We start from the raw sequence: 18,212 nt of genomic DNA, 5'->3' as shown, positions 1-18,212 counted from the left end.
CACTTAGAAGTGGACTAGGAACAAACCCCTTCAGTACTGGACACTTAGAGAGTCAAGACCCACGGGAGCACCGAAGTACTCATGTTACCTCACCAAGGGAAGCCGGGTGCATAGGTGTCTTTTCGTGTCAGGATTCGTCGTTGTTTCCTATGGAGAGCTGCAAAGAAGTGCTGCAGGCGACCAGAAGAAAAGTGTCCGGATGTATCCAAGGGTGGATCGGAGATCTGAAGAACCTGAAAGCAGAGGCGACAGAGTCTGGGTCACTAGCCAGTGACCAGGAAGGCGACAAGAAGATGCCAGCCGAAGTCGGGTGATTTCAGGTGATGTAGGTGAAGCTTGACTCTCCAGGAGGCATCAACGACAACCAGGAGCTGGATTCGAGCTGTCCCATGTCGGATGCCGAGTGCTGCAGCGTCGGTATCCAGATTGGACCCAACATGCCTTGGCAACAGCAACCCATGCAAGATGCAAAGATTGGCTTCAGAGCAGACCAGCAAGGTCTGGGGGACACGCCCTTCGGAGGGGAGACAGGGCACGTCAGGAGCAACCAGGGAAGCCCAAGAAACGAAAGAGATTCCTTTGTGGGGACCCACCAGTCGACGGACCAAGGGGCCTCGAGCAGGAATGCAGGAAGTGGGCCCACGGAACACTCTTGGAGTGTGGGCCCACATGCTTCGGTGCAAAAGGTGCTCAGGGCTTGGACTACAAGTAGCCCAATGCACAACTTCGGGAAAGCTCGGGAAGTCGATGCACTAGCAAACGTGCTGGATGTCCAGCAGTTCCGGTCCCACGTCTCTTGTGATGGCTACAGGTCTCAGCTTTGCTAGGGACTCGTGTCAGCCTCGGAGATGTCTGGAAGTCCGTGTCCTGTGTCACAGATTCTTCGGGATCCGGCTGGAGCCTCGAAAATGCAGACCGGCAAGATGCTTCTTGGTGCCTGTTTGAACAGGAGAGTCACGCCTTGACCTAAAGGGAAATTTCTTCAGTCTTCTAGTCGGAATAGAACGTCAAAGGTCCAAGATATATGTTGCAGAGTTTCGTCCAGGGTAATCTGAAGTCCTAGGGACTGGGTTCCTATACTTATAATAAGTTTAGGGGATGGACTAACTTGAAGGTCCCACCTATGGCCCCTTCCCCTTTGTCCAGTTTTGCGCCAGAGCTGGGGCTGAGTTCGCCAGCAACCGGTTGGAACTGGGAAATGCACAGGGACACCTTGTTGGCCCCAGACACTGTCTGAAAAGCATTCACTGAGTGCACCCACCTGGCCCTAATACTCTAAAGCCTGTCTAGGGAGGTGGTTACACCTTCCTGGACAGGAAACCTATTGTCCAGGCCTCCCCTGCCGGAGTTTCGTCCAGCAGCAGGAGGTCAGACTTGTGTCTGTGGCAGCAGCATCCATTTTGTGATGCTGGGGCTCTTTCTAACTATTACCAGGTAAGTGTGTACATGTCTTCTCCCTCTAGAAGGATGGAATGCTACCCCTGCCGCCAGAACTGGCGGGGGTAGTATTCCAAAGTGTTTGACACCAAACACGACATGTTTCCAAAGTTGGCATTAACCGCGAGGTTATAATGCACTTAAGAGTATATGGTATGGTTGTATCACAGAACAGCTATAAGGAAGGGATTCCGAAAGCTGCAGAGGGGCTCAGCTCATGCTTGGGCACCCTCACACACAAAACCAAGCACTCTGCATTCAGGCTTCTCAAGACCTGCCATAGGTTTCTATGTGTCTGTATATATAGGTAGATATAGGTATACTATATTTAAGTAAGGGGTACAAGTACCACCCTACCCAGGCTGCAGTAGCAGACCTGTGGTGTCATTTTGGAAGGCTTTCCAGGGGTGGCATAATACATGCTTCAGCCCTTGGTAGGCCTCTGGGGAACCTATGCCCTTGGTACCTAAGGTACCATATACTAGGGACTCACAAGGGTAACCCAGTAACCAACCTGGAGTGTACCTTATGTACATACAATCAATTTAGAGAGGGAACCCGATAGGCTGGAACCCTGGATAGCAGGATCCCAGCCAAACTAAGTCAAAAACCATCAAAACACCAGGCAAAAAAGTGGGGGTAACCATGCAGTCGGATTCCACTTTCCTACAATTAGTTATTTACACCTGAAGATAAGGTGACACATTTTGGTTTGACCATTAGAAAACGTTTTATTTTGGAATTACATTACTCCTACAGAAGATTTGTAGCAAGGTGGGTTCATTAGCATAGGTATTTCTACTGTTTCCTCCGTGTATATTAGTCTCCCTCTTAGTATGTAATCTTTGGTTTCTTCCTTTAGACCCAGACATATGCCTATTAATCTTCTTCTCTCTGTCTACAGCTTTTAGGCTCTGTCAATGTCTGGTTTTGTTGCAGCCTGGGGTTCGACGTGGGACCCTTATCTCTCCTTGTTTTGTTTCCCTTCTTCCCCGGGTTACCATTGTCACTTTGACCTTTGTTGGGTGCAATAGGTGATTTAGGGAAGTTGTGGATCTTTCTTCATGTCCATGACGTTCCTGCGGAAACATAGTTGAGACTTGCCAACCACGACTCTAACGACGGACGCGGAGCCGCACGACGCCACCTTCCGATGGGCAGGGGTACTGCTGACAAAAACTTTCCGGATCCAGTCTGACGCCTGGGGGTAATTCTAAGGTAAGGAATCTATGACTACTCATTTTTCTTACAGATATATCGTTACCGAAGGTAAGTAACTTGTTCTTCATGAGTGATTCTTGGATGTCACTTTTCAATCCTATGGCGCATATCCAGGTGTGCCACTGACGCCCCATGCTGGCACCAACTACACTATCCAGACAGACAGTGGTGTCCAGGCTCAGGCTGATTATGTATGTTTCTCCGTTCTATTCATCCTGAATGATGTGTTGGGGGTTGGGCTGAAAATAAACCGAGCCTGCTGGGAAGATATCTGCCACCATGTGCAAACGCGTGCAAATAACTCCCCGGGAGGCAAATTCAATTTACAGATCTTTGGACAAGACTAACAGACAAGAACATGTGTTTCAACTCTATCTTGTGGGATGGTGGGATTCATACTGGGAGTCAGTCAGCTGGTGGAGTTCTTGTTTAAATGTGTGGTGTCTTAACCTTCATTGTCTTGTGGCTTTGGGTCAGACGTCTACAGTTCAGTGGAATTGCGTCTAAATTAGATTCAGATTCTCGGAGGGACCGAGGTGGACATGACTTCAGCTGAGGTCGAATCTGATTTGCTTCGTTTTCTGAAAAGGAAAAGACTATGAGCTCTTCCTCCAGCTTCGTAGTCGTCGATGCACAGGGCCTCAGGCAGGTCTCCATACCATAGTAGGCTCTGGTCCCAGAGTCTGGGTGGACCCTGAAATGGGGTCAAAAGACACTTAACGTGGATGCATCGGAGGTAACCCCACTGGAGACCTAGTGTGATCCATGGGGTCCAGAGGCGCACCAGAGGGTTCCAGTGGCATAACAAAGATATGCAGCATTGCCCCCTTGAAGGACTGGATCTTTTGTGGCATCACAAATGAACCTTGAAATTCATGCTGGATAGAGTCTAGGGCTGGAATCGATTCCAAAGTAGGAGACTGATACCATAATCTTGACCTACCATGACGTCTTTATGACTTCTTCTGGTGAGGGTGGCAAGAGGCTGGGGAGACATGTATGATCTTCTTGTGCTTCTTTTTCTTCAACGCACTTGAGAACTTGGAATGTGATGACCCCCTCTCTTGAAAACGGCCTTGGACCATCCTTCCGAATCTTCTTACAGTCCTTGGCGACCTAGAGTTTGGCCTCAATGTCTGGGATAGCCTTCCCATTCATTTGAGCACAGTCACTGCATTAATTCAAGCCATGCGAGAAGCCCAGTCACCAGAGACAGACCATGTCTGGGTACGTCACTTACATCTGTTTGTGGCAATCCTTGCAGGTTTTAAAACCTTTAATTTTAGGGGGAGATATGTCCCTTGCACACCGGAAAAGTTTGAAAGAATTTGTGAAATTTAAGTCTGCTAGGTGACCGAGATCGAAGGAGCGAGCTACGGAGCCATGTCAGAATGGAGAGGGGGTGATTAAATTGTGGCTCCAACGTCATTTCCGGAACGCAGCGGACCAGATGTGTAGCCACATGACGTCACAAGGGCCGGACTGGCAACCAAAACAGGTCCTGGAAAAGTGCTCGGCCGGCCCCCCCGGAGGGGGGTATAGGGGTTGCGGCCGAGCTGCTTGCCAGGGCTGGTTTTGGCTGATTTTGTTACAGGGGCCGATATTGCAGCTATGCTGCAAAAAAAGCCCTTTAACAAAAACAGCACCAAGGGTCCCAAAACAGTCCCCCACCCTGGCGTCCCACCGGGGAAATGCCTTGTGCCTGCTACACCCAGTCCGGCCCTGGACGTCACCTATGGGCCACAAGGGTATTCTTGAGAAAGCTCTCCAGCTCCAGTCTGGCCCCAAGGAGTATTCACAAGGTGAAGAATCTCCAGTTAAAAGTATCTATCAGAAATGTAACAGAATAGGAATGTACCCTATCTACGTGACAGATGACGGTAACACTACAAGTATGCTCATTCTGGTGCAATGCAATACAATCAGGACTGTGTTTAATATTTTCCATTTTCTGTCTTCTACTTGCTAAATATAAATGCATGCAAAAGACCTGGACACACTACTGCTCTGAAGACTTGCTTGGTGAGTTGGTGGCAGGTGCATCTCTGGCAATCCTAAGCCGGCCCTGCCTTCTTGCCTCTCTCCCCACCTACTTTACCAGTGTTTATTATCTAGATTGAGGCTTTCCTGACTTTTTCACCCTTACCAAAGGGTCCTAAATGCCACTTAAAGAAGCACAATGGTTCTGAGGGTAACAGACAGTCCTACCATGTCTTAGGCATCTTCCATCACAATGCCTGCCAGCGTTAAGCTCTGGTTAATAGACATAGTGTTCTTTTTACTACCCTTAACAGGACTTGGCTGGAAAAGAGCGGCAAACAGTAGCCCAAGTGAACAAGGTGAGGGTGGAATTGGAGGAGCAGATTGGACACCTGCAGGCAGAACGGACCGCACAAGAAGGCTTAAAGGAAATGATTGCTGCTCTTCAGAGGCAGCTGAAAGGTAAGAAGGAGCAGTGACATGGAGGCCAGTTTGTGTGATGAACTGTCCTTTAAGGTGTATTGGGCCTACAGTGAAGTGAGGGGGGAGTTAAGATTATTGAACTCAGATCGTAATATAGCGGGACAGGGTAATGTAATGTAAGGTCGATTTGCACAGCACTATTTGTCACCCATGAGGGTGTCCAGGAGCTGAGTAGGTGAGCGCAGGCATGTGGTGAGGCTGGACTTGTGTACAGGTAGTCTCGAATGGCCCCATAAGAAGACTAATTGGAAAGCCAGGTCTTCTGCTTCATGCGGAATTCAAGAAGTGAGGAGGAAGCCCTGAGGTGTTGGACGAGGTCGTTCCAGGATTTTGCAGCTTGTTAGGAGAATGATCAACATCTGAATCTGCTTCTGTGGGTAAAGGGTGTTTGTGCAAGTGAGAGTGGTCCTGAGCAAAGTTTTCTGGTGGGTTGGTGGAAATGAAGCTGGTGACTGAGGCATGCAGATGCTGTGTTGTGTGGTGGCTTGAATGCATGTGTGAGAAGTTTGTACTGGCAATGTTTCTGTATGTGGAGTCAGTGGAGTTCTCTGAGGGGTGGTGGTGTTTGGGTTTGGACTAGTCTGGTGGCTGCGTTTTGGATGGTTTGAAGTCTGTGAAGAAGGTTGGTTGGGATGCAGGCGCGCAGTGTGTTGCCGTAGGAGTCATGTACATGTTGAAATTGTGGGGCTGAGTGATGATCTCTGTTGGACTCTGCAGATGAGGTCCTTGGGTTCTGATGTGAAAGACATAAGTTTGACTCATTGTGTTCTTCCTGAGAGGAAGGAGGCTCTCCATTCGAGTGCTGGTCTTTGTATACCTACTCTGTTTAGTCTGGTGATGAGTGTATGGTGAGAGATGGTGCCAAAGCAGTGAATAGGTCCCAGAAAATGAGGGTGACGGCCTGTCCACGGTCGAGGATGGTGCACATGTCATCTGTGGCTGCGATGATGGCTATTTCATGCTGTGGTTGTTTCAGAATCCTGATTGCAATTCATTCAGGAGTTTGTGGCAGTGTAGGTGGAAAGAAAGTTGTCTGTTGATGGTCTTCACAATGACTGTGGCTGGGAAGGGGAGCAGCGAAATGGGTCGGTATTTGCTGAGTACTTTGGGGGTTGGCTGAAGGTTATTAGGAGGACGGTCACTTTGGCATGGTTCCAGCTATCTGGGAAGGTGGCTAATTTGAGGGAGGTATTGATTGAAGTGAGTGCAGCTCTGATCGTGGCTCTTCCCAGTTTGTTGTTATGGTGGGGGCAGGGGTCTGTGGGCGGCACTCCTGCGTGGACTGTCTTCATTATTGCTGCTGTGTTCTCAATTGATAAAGGGTTCCATGCTGTCAGTTCGTAGTCTTTGATTGACGAGGTTAGCAGGCTTTAAAGGTTGATGTGGGTGGCTGGGGTTCGCAGTAGCTGTAGATCTTGGTGATTTTTTCATGGAAGAAGTCTGAGAGGTTGTTGCAGAGTTCTTATGCAGGGGTGATAGTTAGTTGAGACTGTTGGGTCGGTGAATTCCTTGACGATGATGAAAAGGTCCTACCAGTTGTTGGACTTAGATTCTCGGGTCAGGGCCTTTTTCTTGGTATTTCACTTGATGGAGATGGTGTCTAGGGTGGCCTAGTAGGTGTTTCTTGTAGTGGTTCCTCGGGTGGTTCTCCATTTCTGTTCGAGTTTTTTGCAAACTCTCTTGGAATTTCTGAGATCGGCAATGTACCAGCTAGCTTGTTTATTGGCTCTTTTGGGTTTGGTGTCTCTCAGGGGAGACAGGGTATTGGTGCAGGAGGTGATCCAGTTGTTGAAGTTGTTTGTGTCATCGGTGGGGTCTGAGTAATCAGTTAGAGGGCATTGAGCCATTCAGTTTCTGTAACTTTCTTCCAGCAGCAGCTTGGGATGTTGCTAGACTCCTTAGGGGTGTTTGCTGTCCCTGTTATATGAAAGTGAATGATGGAGTTGTCCATCAATGTGAGTGGAGTGATGTAGCTAACTTTAACCTTGTCGCTGGATGAGAAATGGGGTTCACGGTGTGTCTGGCGATGCGGATAAGGCTTTGTAGGAGCTGGGTTGTTCAATGTTCCATAGACTTTCGAGCAAGTCCGTGGGGTCGTCAAGATGAAAGTTGAGATCACCTAGGAGTAGGAAGTCTTTGCTGCCCCTGGCGAGGGATGCAGTGAGGTGAGGAGGTTGCTGAAATGGATGCCAGGTCCTGGGGGCTGGTAGACGAGGGTGCCTTTGATAGCCGCTTTACTGTCTGTCTGAAGCTTGAAGTGCATGTGTTCCATAAAAGTGGCTTTGGGTCAGTGTAAGAGGTACACTTGGTGGTGTCTCTATGAATGATGGAGAGTCTTCCTTTTGATTCATGGGGTTGGTCCTGGCACAGGTTTTTGTAATCTGTAGGAATGGCTTTGGCGATGTCCAGTGCCGATATAGGGATAATCCAGGTTTCAGGAGGAGGAGGAGGAGGAGGTCTGGTGCATTGGAGTCAATGAGGTCCCAAATCTCGGTTGAATGCTTGCCGAGTGAGCTTGTATTGAGGCGCATGCGAGTGAGTTTTGTGGTGCTGTCTGTGTGTGTGTGTTTGCAGGTCTTGAGTTCTGACTTGGTGAGAAGTGCGGTGTGTGTGGGCAGTGAGAGGCGGTTTGTTGAGACGGGATGTGGCAATGCAAGCAGACCTAGAGGCCCACCGTGGACTGAGGTGTGGCTCGACAGCAGCGTTTGTGGTAGCATCTAGGGTTGAGCAGGTGCCGTTTTTCTGTGGTGTAGCTGCAAGAGGGGTTTGGGACCAAGGTTTTTGGCGCTGGTTGCAGTCCAGGCACAGATGGGCTTGCCTTTTGCGTATCCTCGCTGTGGCCGCCATTATGTAGGGCCTTGGAGAGTAGAAGGTGTGCAGGGCGGTGGGCGGGGTCAGTAAGAGCAGTAAAGTCCTGCAGGGAGAGCAGGAGATTACAGCAAACAAAGTGGGAAATCGTGATCGCCAGAGCAAGAACGATCATCTAACAGGGGAAACGCAAGGAGACAGACTCCAACACAAGTTAGAAGGGCAAGGCGAGGTCGGCAGTGGGAATTCCCTTAGTGATTGATCCCAAGATAGTTTTATTGGGTATTATAGAAGTGGTTGGTGACTCCAGAGCTGTCCGCTCTTTGATTGCCACTGCGTATATTGGGGGCCAATAGAGACCTTGCCAGGCATTGGAGAGATGTGCAGGCACCGCCCATACATGTGTGGGCCTGTGGCACGGACTCCTGCGCTGCTTTTGAAATACTGGTGTATAAGGCGTGAGGGTCCCCCCAAAAAGATGAACTTATATGGCTGTTATGGACTGGGGACACTGGGTGCACTGGTTGAGACCGGGCACGTTTTTTGATGTACAGTGCAAGAAGGCTTGGTCAAAGTCGCACTGAAGCAGAAGAGAGATGTCTGGGCAACTACTCCCACATGTCACATGTTTAATAATGTAGTGTACATTCACAAAAGAGACTGAATAGAAGCAGAACTCTTCTGTTGCTCCCAGCCCTTTCAAGGTTTGTCCCATATATTTGCTCACATTCAGATTTATATTTTAGAGTGTGCTTATGCCAGCATTGCTGCTAAGGGAGAAAAGTTGTTGGCTCTGATAATGGTCTGCTGGCAGACCTTTTTTGATACGAATGCATTTGGCCACTGGGAATGGAGCCTGGGTGAATATGAGATTCAAATAGTTTTCTTCAATGTAACTTTTTCTACCCCTTTCTAAACGAGTCTTGTGTACTTTTTGTCAGTTAAGGATGACAAAATTAGCTTCTGGCACAGTGATTCTCCTTAACTCTCTAAAGACTTGAATTAATTGACTCACTATCGTTGAGAGATAAAAGCCTTAAAAGAAAATCAGTCTGTCTACAATTCAATCTTTGATGGTTAAGACATCAGAGAATCACTCATACAAAAGTAGTATATTGGCAGCTCTATGATTTTATGGTGACTTCTTGGTTAACACATAGCATTGATTATTCCCGATTTCTGTATCATAATGTATATACAATACTTGAGGCCCTACCATTTGGGCCTATGGTTAAGATGTGTCTCGTCTAGAGACCCTAAGAGCAGGTACCCTAACACTAGCCCCAGCAGAAAACAAAAAGCTTCTAGTTAGTGGCCCCTAGTGCTCACTTGCTCTGCCAACATATGACTTGTCAATTATTTCTCTTCAGTTCTGTTTTTCATGTGCTCTCCATTTATTGTATTTTCAATTCTACCCTTTTGAAACAGTTTTTGAACATAATTTGAAAATCTTTCTCAGGTTCTGTCCCTTAATTGACTTGTTTAAAATAATTTGGGAACACAGAAGTGACACCTTTCCTCTCTACATTTCTGTAGGCACTAGTCTACAACGACTTTGGCACAAGCCTTTTAACCCCTTGGCTGCGGGGCCGATTCCCCCTGCTGTGCTGGGGGGAAGTGGGTACGCACAGCACCCCGGTGCTCATGACGAGTTCAGCTCGTCATGAGCCACGTTTCTTGTGTGCTCATGACGAGCTGAGTTCGTCATGACCACACCCGTTCGTTAGAACGCCCAGCACAGGAGGGGAATTAGCCCCACACCTGAGCGTTCTAACGGTCATGACGAGCTCAGATCGTCATGAGCACACGAGAACTGTGGCTCATGACGAGCTGAGCTCGTCATGAGCATGGGAGGGGTTAAAGAGGGATAAAACAAAATATGATATGTTATTTTTACTACTTTACCCTCTCCAGGATGTTATTTCTCCAGGATGGCCTTCCTAGACTCCTCAGTGCAAATCTGTTGTCCCTAAAAATAGAGTTAATTACAGTGTTTTTTAGCTCACATGGCATTTTATAGAAAGATACCAATCACATGCAATTCAGCTGTGGCCCCATGTTAAATAAACAGATGTTATTCAGCATCAAGATACCTCTTGGGGTGAACTTATGCTATACAAATGCACATTATGTGTTTTCGGACTTAAATTCTTATCAGTGAAATGCAGTTTGAATATCCTAATATAATAATATTGTGACCCACATTTGATAAGTCTCCAAAACAAGTATTTGCAATGCTATAGGTATCACATTTTTTTTAGAGTTAGAGCTATTGGCCTTGTAATGGAAATGCCTTTTACTTATATGTGCCAGACCTCTCAGATGCTTTGAACACCAGATTCTATCCATTTATTTATTTATTATTTATTTATTGATAACATTTCTAGAGCGCGAACAATGACCCATGGGCGTCTCGGCGCTAAAGTATCTGCAGTATTTAACCCGGGAGGGGAAGTCAAAATTTACTGATTAAAAAGCCAGGTCTTAAGTTGTTTGCGGAAGGACCATAGCGATGGGCTTGTTTTATTAGAGTGAGGCAGAGTGTTCCAAAGCTTAGGGGCTGACACCAGGAATCTTCTGTCGCCCCATGAGACAGATTTGGTGCGAGGAATCACAAGGTTATTTAAACTGGAGGAGCGTAGGATTCTGGAAGGACAGTAGGGGGTGAGATTTTGGGCGAGGAAAGCTGGTCCCAAATTGTGCAAGGCCTTGTAGACTATACAAAGAGATTTGAACTTTATCCTCTTTCTGATAGGCAGCCAGTGTAAGTCTCTGATGGTATTCGAGGCAGATTGATATTTGGGAAGTCTTCCCAGTAGCCTGGCGGCGGAGTTTTGAATAATTTGCATTTTGTTCAAAACTCTTTCTTGTGCATTTAAGAACAGTGCATTGCAATAATCCAGGGTGGATATTGCCAAGGAGGAAACCAGGGTATTGCCAGCTGTATCAGGAAGAAAGGGGAGGATTTTCTTGATAAGTCTCAGTTTATAGAAGGCAGAGGAGGTGATCTGGTTGGCATGTGAAAGAAAGGTGAGGCGGTCATCGAAAATGACTCCCAGATTCCTGACCTTGCTAACAGGCTCAGGAGGGGGGCCAAATGACGAAGGCCACCAACGAGAAGACCATTCAGGGGTCAGATGTCCAAAGATAACTACTTCCGTCTTTTCGGAATTCAATTTTAGGCAATTGGAAGCCATCCAGGTCCCAATTGCCCGCATGCCCAGATTAAGATCATCTGCTCTTTTGTGGCCGTCATTCTTAATGGCAAGGACCAACTGAGTGTCATCTGCATAGGACGTAAGGCTCATCCCATGGGCACGAATGATGTTGGCTAGGTCCGACACATAAATGTTAAAAAGTGTCGGACTTAGGGATGAGCCTTGAGGAACTCCGCATGGCAGAGACAGGGTAGGGGAATGGAAAGATCCCAGTGTAACCACCTGAGTCCTATCGGCCAGAAAGGAGGCCAGAAGTTTCTTCGCATTATGCAGAACAACCATATTCTCGACACGGTCGATCAAAATAGCATGATCGACCGTGTCGAAAGCTGCCGATAAATCAAGCAGTATTAAAACTGCTGTCTCCCCGGCATCACGGATGGTTCTAACATCATCCGCGGCTTTGATCAAAGCCGTCTCCGTCCCATGGCATTGGCGGAAGCCAAACTGGGATTCGTCCAAAAGATGATGTTCCTCAATGAAGGCCGTAAGTTGTAGGTTCAGTGCTTTTTCGGCTATTTTTGCCAGAGCTGGAAGGCTGGCAATAGGACGGTAGCTCTTTAAGTCTTCCATGTCAAGGTGTGGCTTCTTTAGCAATGGTTTGATGAGTCTTTTTTAAAGTGGCTGGATAAATGTCAGTACTGAGCATGGAGTTGCAGATAAGAGTAATGGCAGGAAGAACAACTTCAATGACAGGTAGTGGAACTTTAAAAGGACATGGGTCCAGAGCAGAACCCGATCTAATAGTGGATATAATGTCAGCAATCTGGGAGCTGGAAATATCTGCAAACTGAGAGAGAGTTGGACCAGTACGGAGTGTGGTGGGCAACTTGGAGGGGGTGTTAGTGTTATTGGCAAAGGCCGAGTAGATGTCATTGACCTTGCTAAAGAAAAAGTTGGCCAAGGCATCGCAGAGAGATTGGGAGGGAGGGGGAGTCAAATTGGTGGAGAGACCGGCTAACTGTTTGGTGGCTTCATATAATGCCTTGTTGGAATTTTTGACTAGTTCAATTCTATCGTTAAAGAAGTTTTTCTTGGCGTCACTAATCATGATTTTATATTTAGCCACTGTTTCTTTATATTTAGTTTTCGCCTCTCCCGAGTAATCTTTCCGCCAGTGCCTCTCCTTGTTTCTGCACTGCTGTTTCTGTGTTCTTAAGGCCTCGGAAAACCAGGGAGCCGACGGGGCAGACCTATTACGAGAGTGTTGTTTAACCGGGACCAGAGAAGTGGCCGCAGAACCCACCCAATTGTTAAATTGCATAATGGCAATATTAGGGTCGGCTGATAACAAGGGATTAGATTTAATCAAAAGTGTTGCGAGGCTAGAATGATCAATGTCGTTCCACGCCAGAAAAGACTGGCGAGAAGTAGAGGATGGTGTAAAGGCCCCAGAGGCCCCAGAGTCATTAATGGTCAGTGTAGCCAGGATGACATGGTGGTCTGACCATGTAAGGGGAAGGATTTGTAGAACATGTAGATCCATTAAATTAGTAAAAATTCCATCCAGTGTGTGGCCCCCATCGTGAGTGGGGGCCATTGTTGATTACCTGCTTTTCTACACTTCAATCGTTTCTTTCCAACAGATTACAATCTGTTACTATTGCGCTATTCATGTTGACAACTTCTCCTTTAAATATGGAGTGCCTCGTGGTTGCTTTTTGAGCCCCACATTATTCAATATCTATATAACACAATTCGCGATAGTAGTAAAAACCTTTGTATTTCATCTTGTATCGAAGCCGACGATACACCAATAATTGTATCCGTCTCCAAAAATCTTGATGACACTCGAGCCAACTTTGCCATTTATATGAACTTTGTGACAGAATGGAGGAGTGCGGACTGCCTCTAATTGAAAGGTGACAAAAGTGAGATTTTAGTTTTAGGCAATTGTTCCTGGTCATGGTCTCCGGAATGGTGGCTGGATAAACTGGAACAACCTCACTCACGCCCAAAATCTTGGAAATCATCATCGATGCGCCGCTAACCTTCAATTAACAAATTAACAGTATTGCTGTACTTGTTTGCTGTACTCAAACCACTGCGTAAAATCCTTCCTCTTATTCCAGTACCTTCTGAGGGAGGCACTGATAGTTTCGAGTACAGAGTACGGTAAATCACTATATGCTGCATCCAGAATTGCTCTTGACATTCCAAAAAGAGCATCCATTAGAGTTGTTCCATATGACCAGGATGTCATCAATGTACCTAATCCATAAACGTATCTGATTGGTAAATTGATTATTGTTCCAGATGTTGTGGTCCTCAAACCCTCCCATGTACAGGCATTCCACGCTTGGGGCAAACGTGCTGCCCATGGAAGTACAGTGGCAGTGCAGATAGATCTTGTCTTCAAAACTGAAAAAGTTTTCAGTCAGAGCTAATTTGGCTAGTTGCATGATCCACTCTACTGGTGTGTTCCATTTCCACTCTTCAGATAGTAGAAGATTGTGGATGACATTAAGGCTTTCTTCTTGGGGGATACTCGTGTAGAGCGACTCCATGTCCAGGCATATCAGTGTTTGATATTCAGGATTGAAGGTTATGTCTTTTTGTATGGTCAGTAGATGAGTGGTGTCTTTCACATAAGATTTTGCTTTTGTGACTATAGGTCTCAGGTACCAGTCCACAAACTGTGACAGAGGTTCTAAAAAGGAGCCAATGCCGGAGACTATTGGTCTCCCTGGCGGTGGAATGCGTCCCTTGTGTATCTTCGGTATGGTGTAAAATCGTGGGACTCTGTGTTCCTTTGTTGTCAAGAACTCCTTCTCCTTACGGTTGATCCACCCTTTTTCATGTGCTCTGTCCCGGAGTAGGTTGATTTTTTGTTGGATATTGCCCGTCGTGTCAGTGTGAAGGATAGTGTACTTCCTTTCCTCTTGTAGCAGTGACATGCATGCCGCACTATAGTCCTTTTTGTTCCGGACCACGATGGCACCTCCCTTGTCTGCAGGTTTTATCACAATATTCTCTCTCGCACTCAGTGTTTTCAGAGCGGTTGATTCCTGTTTTGCTAGATTGTTAAACCCGTTGGGGTTGGGTTGTAAGGTCTCTATGTCCTTGATGACTGCTTCCTCAAAAGCCACAATTTCAGGGGGTATTGTGGAAGGTGGTGGACTAAAGGTAGATTTCTTCTTCAGGTTTGTGTAGCCTTCTTCTTTAGGTTGTTCCGGTTGGTTCATGATTAATTATGCCAATAAAGCAATCTTATCTAATGTCTTCAAGGACTTAAAACTGCTACAAATGAGGTCGATCGACCATAAAAACGTCAAAGGATGACCAACCTGCTCAAAAATTATAACGCAATAAATGCATCAAGAAAAAACTGGATCAAATTAATTTGCAAAAAACTAGCTTATAATTTCTTATACATTGTTTTTTTTTTAAATGGCAACTTTGCAATCCAAAAGGCTTTTAAAACAACAGTTTTGCAACGTTAACCTTTCTTGTGCTTCAATTATTCACAGATAGCTTGTAGTTTTCTAAAAACAGGACAATGTCACGATTACGAGAGGTAGCATCTTACACAAAACACGCTTTTCGTGTTTTTAAAATATACAAAACAAAAATTAGTGGTTAGTGGTACAGGAGCGACTACTGCGTACCTTAATTAATTTATGGCATTTGTTGCCGGCTCTGGTAGACATTAATGAAAGTCTATAAACAGCTGCTTGTAATGTTTATCTGGGTCATGTGCCTACTTATAGGCCATGCAGGCTGCGACTTATAGGCCGTGCAGGCTGCGCACTAGAAACTGGGCAGGCTGGCTCCGTTCTGCTACCCCACCTGACACGACGTTTCAAAGGTGGTGGACAAGCGATCAATTCAAAAAGTTAGAAGACAGCGAAAAACAGCATAGTTTAAAAAAGCTGCTGCAGTGGTGCAGAGCCAGAATTTGCACTGACGTTTAGAAATAAGGAAATTCAGAAGCAGAACATTACTATGCAAGCAAAGGGATAGAATACATTTATCTTATTTTAATTAAAGATGGGTCTGCGCTATCCGTCTTTCCTCTCCAAAAAGTACACTGCACAGCAGCCCACCATTCTAAAGAACTACACCCTCTCTCACTCAGTCACTACAAACAGCAGCGCCTTATTTGAAATATTATTATTTTTATAGCACATCGTGCTATAAGTGTGGGTTCATATCGCTGGTGACCGGTAACTTCATGCCATTCCAAAGACCGAGTTTGAGGAGTGTTGCCTGCATGTATCATCTGAGTATCTATGACTGATCTACCATTGTGTTTGATAGATCAGCAGCGACTAAACCACTGGTCTGGTGGTGTCAGAAAGAACGAGGCCCGAGTGATTGTCTGACTGCTCGACTCTGGCGTGTAGTGTACCGGCCACTGAACCTAAAGCCTCTGAGTATTTATGATTTACATCGTCTTAGAGGCGACTTCCTGCTTTCTGTAGGGGCCCCCTCATATTTCGTTGTGCCACAAAAGCCTTTGGTCAAAGATACGGCTGCGGCATTGTAGTTCGTAATTTTGTTTCCATTGTTTAATTTGTTCTGAACCAATAAACATGTCTGACAGTGTGCCGACTGGGAACCGGGTTGAAGTCTTAGCGTGGGCTTTCCCCGTGCCCACATCGCATGTACCGGGAAACCCACAGTTGCGCTTATGCTTGGATGGTGAATTGGGGGTTCTCCTAACCGAGGAGGTAGGGGGAAAGCTAAAAGTATAAAGAGCAGCAATAGAAGGGCAAGATAAGGCGGTAGTAATACAAATGCCTTAAATAGCATCCAGAACATGAAGTGTGGCGTCCATGAGACACAAGTGAAGGGAAAGGAAAACAAAAAAGAGTGCAGCAGGAACGAACATTCATTAAAAATAGTACACGTACTGTGTAACAACCAAGTAAAGTGGCCAGTAGCCATGGGAGGTTCCAAATGAAGACAAGACCGTACTAAGAGGGACTAACAAGCCTATTAACGAATTTGAATGCAGCATTTACGAAAGACAATGACACAAACCAATTTAAAATATGGGCGGACAGCGGGCACAGCTTCTCTCCCATACGCTACTACAGCAGTCTTGCAGAGCGAGCAGTGCAAACGCGCTGCCACTATGCTCGACCTAAAAATGAATGGCATGCTCAGAGACAACCAATAATAATAAAGGGTAATGTTTAAGCCAGAACTTCTGAACTACTGGGAATTCCTATGTGGATTGGTATTCCTTAATTTTAAGCACATCTGTGCCATTGCAGAATGCAGCAAATCTAATGCAAATTAGTCTTGGGTCCGTAATACAAGGAGTAGTCCAGTTCTAACTTCTAGGTTATATATAGTCTGCTCATATACTTACACATTATATGTTTTTAATGGATACTTCTATGCGCAGATTCTTCACCTTTTAAATATCTCCAGGTGCCAGAATGGATCTGGAAATTTTCATTGCAGTTTCTCCTGCTCCACAGAATGTGACATCGCTGGACTCCGCAACAACCTCATACCGTTGCAGGAAGTCAAAGTGCAGTCACATACAGGTGCTACCCTTGAAAATTGAGTTTCTTTCTTTCTGGACACTTCAGCATGAATTTGGAGCTTGTTCTGTGCTTTCTCTGTAGAAAGGAGATTTTGAGGTCTGTAAAAATCTGACAGTGTGCCAGGGAAAATGTCCCCCCACACCAAACGAAAGGCTTCAAACAATGGTACAGTTGTAGGAAGCAGATGCCAGTCACAGGTCCACACAATGTTTGCCTGTCGTGTCTAGGCATGACTCAAACTTGCATCTGATGACCATCAAAGAGAGAGAGAGAGGGAAAAGTATGTCAGAGCATCAAAAATTAGGTGTGTCTCTATCCAAGAATCTGACCCACTCCTGCTTCAAATTAAGGCCTTGCATCGAGGCTCGCGCCAAGTCACCATCTTGGCACAAGTGGAATACTAAGTCCATGGACAAATGCATAGCAAGCGCAAGAAATCAAAGCCGGACTCATTGCGATCTTGCCCCTCCCACACCAGGGATGCGCCATGCAGCAAGCATACCAAGGATCTGTGACTCAAGTACCATCCTCCGACTCTGAGCCTCTTCTGAGGCTTTTCTTTTTACGTGCCCAAGTCCCCTGGAGCATCATCGACCCCACAGCAGATAGAGGCTTTTAGGGAGCCCAGGCCGCAACTGTTTCGGATGGTTTTGACTCCCTCTGCAGTGCTTTAGGGCCCGAGCCACAGCAGTTACCAGTTGGGCTTGCGCCGACAGGTTTGACTCTGGCACCGATTGACCCAGTGGTACATTCTCCCTGTTCATTTCTGATGCAGGCCCATGCCTCCACTCCAGCATCAGAGGCCTCTATAGTGCCAACCACTGAAAAAGTCCTAACAGGCTCTGAGTGCAGTGTGGCAAAGGCCACATCCTGTTTCTTTCTGCAACACCATGTGCCCAGTACCCTTTCTCAAGTGGACACCGGGCACCTGGTATAGCCTTTGGCAACAAACAGCATGCAGTCTTCCATAAGAGACAAACATGTGGAAATACTGTCTTTATGGAGAGCTTCTTTTATGTTAGGAAAGAGTCTTTCTCTCTGTAAAAATTATTACAGGATACCACACATACATGGATATTTATGAAGGAAGAACTGCTGTTTGCATATAACCAACTTTACCTTCCAAGCCCTAAAACTCTTCCTTCCGGTGGCGCAACAGGTGGGTACAAGGTTTGACCTACATCAAATTCACTGAATTGTTCTGCAGCAGTAAAAAAAGGAAGCTAGCAAATTTATCAAGTTTAGCATCACCCTTCCAACGTACATGCACTACCGCCAGATCAAACCGCATCACTGACAAGGACTGGAACACAGCTCACAACGCCCACCGACTGGAACACAGCAGTGGCCTCCCTAAAGTCATTAAGAATATCAAAAATTGAATCCTCTCCTGTGCCTACTCCCTGGCCCCCTACAAACAGACTGATAAAATGCCACTGCAACCAACTGGAGCGCAAATGGAGAGTGAGCCAGGAGCATGTTCAAATCTGCACTAAGACACTACCAAATGATCCGTACCACCAGCTTCACAGATCGCATTGATGATAGCACCAACAGAAGCAAA

At 46.3% G+C, this 18,212-nt stretch overlaps 1 protein-coding gene across 5 annotated transcripts in view; it reads left to right on the top strand.

The window, feature by feature from the left end:
* Positions 1–18,212, top strand: part of LRRC45 (leucine rich repeat containing 45) — a 446,362-nt gene that overhangs the window by 388,727 nt on the left and 39,423 nt on the right. For all 5 annotated transcript variants that reach the window (XM_078653779.1, XM_078653776.1, XM_078653775.1 and 2 more), the window contains one exon: positions 4,953–5,100. In XM_078653779.1, coding sequence (XP_078509905.1) covers positions 4,953–5,100 — 148 coding nt within the window. The remainder of the gene's footprint in view (positions 1–4,952; positions 5,101–18,212) is intronic.

Source organism: Lissotriton helveticus, chromosome 7 (genome assembly GCF_964261635.1).
Source record: "Lissotriton helveticus chromosome 7, aLisHel1.1, whole genome shotgun sequence".
Taxonomy (NCBI): Eukaryota; Metazoa; Chordata; class Amphibia; order Caudata; family Salamandridae; genus Lissotriton; species Lissotriton helveticus.
This window is presented reverse-complemented; position numbering and strand designations above follow the sequence as displayed.